Here is a 4,930-nt window from a genome sequence, read left to right as displayed (position 1 = left end):
ATTCAGCTGCTCCTTCAATTTCCTTTCCTCCGACATAAAGTTAGAGGTGGTAATGTTCATTTGACGATAGCTCACGTTTTGGCACCATTTGTGGGTTTTCAGATATGGATATCTACGTCCAAATGCAGCAAGACCTGGACAACATTCAAAGGCACATCAGAAGTGAGATGGAGCACTCGCCACTTGCCTGGATGAGTGCAGTTCCAACAATACTCAAGAGAAAGGCTCAATACTATCTAGGGCAGTGCTTCTCAACGGGGGCGGAAGCGCCCCCTGAGGGGCATTTGCCTTCCTTTGATGGGCGTTGAAGTCAAAGGGGATGGCAAGAGGGCTCTAAACGACTTTGTAGAGAGCTTACCAATCACTTGGAAGACTGCTGTGCCCTTGGAGGACATTGCTGTGTACAGATGGATAGTCGCATAACATGAGTCTGTTATTTTCCCTACACCCATGGAAGCGTGTGCTCCGATTGGTTGCTGTGCTATTATTGATAGTCTTCTCTGTGAATGGCAAACCATTTGAACTTGTTCATAGTTGGCACTGATTCTACAGCCGAGATCAATATCACCTAACTTGTGTCGCTTCTAGGAAGACGAAACGCAGCTTTTCAACTGTTCTACTGGGTGGCAGAATGAATGCACATTGCAGCTAATTAGCCGATCAAATTTTGCCACTTGTCTGAGCGGCTTAAAATTATCATGATAAGATAATACCCATGATTCCATCAGGGTATTCGAGCGACAGTGTAAAAATGGCCTCATCAAGTAAGAAAAAGTGCAGGCAGTATAGCATAGACTATTTGCGATATGGCTTTATTCAATCTCCATCTAATAAGCAGTTACCACTGTGCTTGCTGTGTGAACAAAGTTTTTCCAATGAGGCCATGAAGCCTTCCCATCTTATTAAACATTTGGAAAAGAAACACAGTGACAAAAAGGACTAAGATTTGGCATATTTTCAAACATTAAAGAATAGATTCAATCAGTGACCAATGATTTCCACTGCTTTTTCAAAGATGGGAGCCACAAATGTGGATGGCCTTGTGGCATCATACAACATAGTGAAGCTAATTGCAAAATGTGGTAAACCTCATTCCGTGGGTGAATCGTTGGTGCTTCCAGCTATTGCCGAAGTATTATCAACCGTGCTACATCAGGAACCATCAAAGACTATCATGAGTATTCCTCTTAGCAATGATTCCGTGAGAAGGCGCATCGATGAAATGGCCTCAAATGTTGAGGATAAATTATGTTCCCTTTGATATCGAAAGAAATTGCCTTACAAATTGATGAAAGTACTATATGCGGAAATCAAGCTTTACTTTTGGGGTACGTACGTTTCATCAACAAAAATGAAATACGAGAAGAACTACTTTTTGCTCTGGATCTACCAACAGATACGAAAGGATTATTTTGATAAAAAGTCTGTTCCCCTCAAAAACATTGTTGCTTGTGCTACGGATGGCGTGCGTGCTATGACTGGCCAACATCGGGGATTTGTCGCATTATTAAAGAGAGAAGTGCCACATGTTTTCACAGTACATTGCATTATCCATTGGCAGCATCTGGCTGCAAAGAAACTTAGTGAAGCCCTCAACCATTCTCTACAAGTGGTGATAGATGTGGTAAATTATATAAAGAGACATGCTCTGAATGAACTCTGTAAAGATAATGAAGATGAATTTCTGCAATTGCTGCTACACACAGAAGTGAGGTGGCTGTTGAAAGGAAAATGCCTCAATTGTTTCCATGAACTGTTTGATTCCAACATCAAATTCCTACACAGAAATAACGAAAACCTTTGTATGAAAGCTGAAACCGTAAAACACGACTGTGCATATCTCGCGGATATATTCGATAAGTGCAATTCGCTGATCATGCAGATACAAGGAGATAATGTGAGTTTCATAAAAGCAAGGATGCTGTTACATCTTTTATTGCAAAACTTGATCTCTTTCATCAGAATATCAGTCGTCGTGAGTTTTACCAGTTCCCGAGTTTAAACAATATCGCGGAGGATGTTACTAATGATCAATTGCTAATCTACTCAGCTCACATTCATGCACTGCAGGATGATATGAAAATACGATTTGCTAATCTTATCGAGATGGAGATCCCTACATGGCTGACTGACCCCTTTATCTCATGCGCAGAAGAAATGGACATTCGCCTTCAGGAAGAAATGATAGAGCTCCAAAATGACACTGCAATGAAAATTCGGATTTCGCAAATGGATGAGCCCCTTTTTTGGATTCAAGATGCCACCTGATGTCGTTTCCCGCTATTAAGCGAAGAGGCAAAGCGGTTTGCACAACCATTTCCTACCTCTTATTTGGTTGAGAAAGGATTCAGTGCTGTTGGCAGAATACAAGATTAAGACACGCAATCGCATGGTTGTTGTTCAGCGTGGTGACCTGAGATGGCTTTTAACAAAAATTGAATCACATGTATATGATTTAGCAAGACAACATGAACCACAAGGATCGCATTGACTATGTTGCTATCACAGACTAAATTTTATACAGAGAGAGCCAAAAGTAGGTGGACAGTAAGAACAGTAATAAATGATAACATTTATTTTTTGTTGTATATAAAACATATTTCACAAATGTTTTCTGTTTTCAGCACTGCAGTGTATTGCAGTTATATGTGCAAAAACAGACTTTGGTGATTTGGGGGATTGCATGATTTCAAGGATAAGAAGGGGGCATTGAATACGGAAAGGTTGAGAAACACTGATCTAGGGCAAAGCAGCCCAATTGATTGGTAGCCCATCTTCAACATTCATTACCTCCACCACCAGCACCTTTAGCACAGCACACATCATCTACAAGATACACTGCAGAAACTCACAAATTCTCCTTAGATAGCATTATTCAAAGTCGTGATCAGAACCATCTAGAAAGACAAATGCAGCAGTTACGTGGGAACAATGCCACAATTCGGTTTTCCTCCAACAACAACATTCTTTCCCTGTATCTGGATAAAAACTCTGTACCTGCCTCCCTAATGGCAGTATGGATGTGCCTACTCTTCATGCACAGCAGCACTTCAGAAGTCAGTTTGCCACCACCGTCTTAAAGGCAATTACTGAGAGCTAATAATTGATGACCTAAACAGCTACATCCCGTGAATGAATTTAAAAATACACCATTTTGACTGTAATGTTGTTCATTTCTTGTCATTGGAAGGTAAAAGATAATGTTACAAGGTTACAGAAATCACACCTTAAAAGACTGAAAACAAGCCAAAATGTAGACATGTAGGCTCCAAACAATTTAAAATTCTTTCACAAACCCTTCTTAAATTGCATTAACTTGACATCTCCTACTTACTTAGCATTTCTCTGTGGAATCTTACTCTAAATTCTGACTTCGCCTCTATCACACAGAAGTCATGTTTATAGTAGAAAGATATTAATATTGACACTTGTTAAGTTATTTCTCTTACAGCATATATAATCGTACATCCATCCTCATGGAGGTTAGCACATAGGTGACTGGAACGGGCAGGATCAAGATAGACTGACTTTCACTATTCTATTTAAATGATGGCTACGGAGCTAAATTCTAACATGAGCCAAATTTTCAGGGAAGCAGGAGAGAAAAGATATATTTGGAGCAAACAGAATGAATGGGAGGAGAGGATAAATATCCTTAATTTAATAAAAAGAATCTGGATCCATGCAAAATCCAGCATTGTTTCCTATCCTGACAGAATTCTGTTATAAAATTGGAAGGATGTTTCTCGGGGAATGATAAACATTGATTAGTCTGCACACAAGTAAAACTAAACCAAGGTCACCCTCAAGAGTTAGAATATAAATAATATTTTCTTCTTTCTCTGAAGTATCTTTTTAATGTTCGACGCAAAAAATGTTTTCACATAAACTAATAATAAATGGAGCACCTTTTAAAAGCTGTTGAAATGGGTGGAACTGACCGAAGCCCTCAATCTGCATTATGATGTCATGAGGAAATGGTCTTGATATTTGAGATTTTACTGTAAAAAGAAATAAAAATCAATGGAAGATCGTAAAGTGCAAGTAAAATAAGAGGCTTGTGGAAATAACAGTATTAAGTGTGGCACTGGCTTGATTACGTCTTTGCAAAAAATGTATAAAATAATCGCTATTGCAGTGATGACTCTCACCAATCCCTGGACCATGTATTTCAATGATGATTAAATAAACTCCAACTCCTATTGAAAGTGTAGGGGACTATATATAAATGCAATCAAAGGGAGGTCTGTAAGTTATTCCTGAGCCAGACATTTGCTGCACAAATGTGCACATTATGTACTGAAGTTGGCTCTGAATTCAAATCAATTATACCCAAACCTGTCCAAACACTGGAAAAATTCTCCATCGAGAATTTTCATTTGAGTCTACGTCAATCTATTTCCACTGGGGAACGTTTGCCTTTCCACCCCTCCCCCACCCAAAATGGTCTCCTTTCGCTTTAACAAGTAAATAACGCAGGATAACAGGGGGATTTAAAAGCAAGCAATAACTGAACTAACACAGAGCTTGTTGTGCAGATCAAAGAGATCTCTTTTGCTGTGACTGTATTGCCGACCCTACATGGGCTGCTTGTTAACGAAGGCTGATGGCGTTGGCTTTGTATGAGTGCCTGTGTTTTCTTTGGATCAGTTGCAGAAAGCTTTGATTATTTATGATCTGGGACAATGTGAATGTTATGCTTCTGGTGCCTATTACTCACGTCTGAATGTCAAGACACCCAAAGTTTGACATTTAGGGCTCTGTTGCCTCTTTGATCTGTGCTACACAAAGAAACCTGGTCTCTGGAGGTGCTCCTCCCCAGTGAACTGAAATCTCAGTGTTGCCCAGTTATTCCAAAAAAGACTCAAAATCACAGTAACAAGTGCTTGTACCTCTTTAGGAAGTCTGAAAGATGCTTTCCTGAGGTGAA

The 4,930-nt window shown here is 39.6% G+C and overlaps 1 protein-coding gene across 1 annotated transcript; it reads left to right on the top strand.

The window, feature by feature from the left end:
• The first annotated feature begins 1,351 nt into the window (after positions 1-1,351).
• Positions 1,352-2,268, top strand: LOC148141131 (protein FAM200C-like). The gene is made up of 2 exons (XM_087978433.1): positions 1,352-1,897; positions 1,963-2,268. The coding sequence occupies exons 1-2, from the start codon at positions 1,352-1,354 to the stop codon at positions 2,266-2,268; spliced, it is 852 nt and encodes a 283-aa protein (XP_087834559.1).
• Positions 2,269-4,930: the final 2,662 nt, after the last annotated feature.

The sequence above is a fragment of the Chiloscyllium plagiosum genome, unplaced genomic scaffold (assembly GCF_037043375.1).
Source record: "Chiloscyllium plagiosum isolate Xiang-an unplaced genomic scaffold, Cpla_swu_hap1 HiC_scaffold_34, whole genome shotgun sequence".
In the NCBI taxonomy this organism is placed as follows: Eukaryota; Metazoa; Chordata; class Chondrichthyes; order Orectolobiformes; family Hemiscylliidae; genus Chiloscyllium; species Chiloscyllium plagiosum.
Note: the sequence above shows the minus strand (reverse complement) of the source record. Positions and strands in the feature narration are given on the sequence as shown.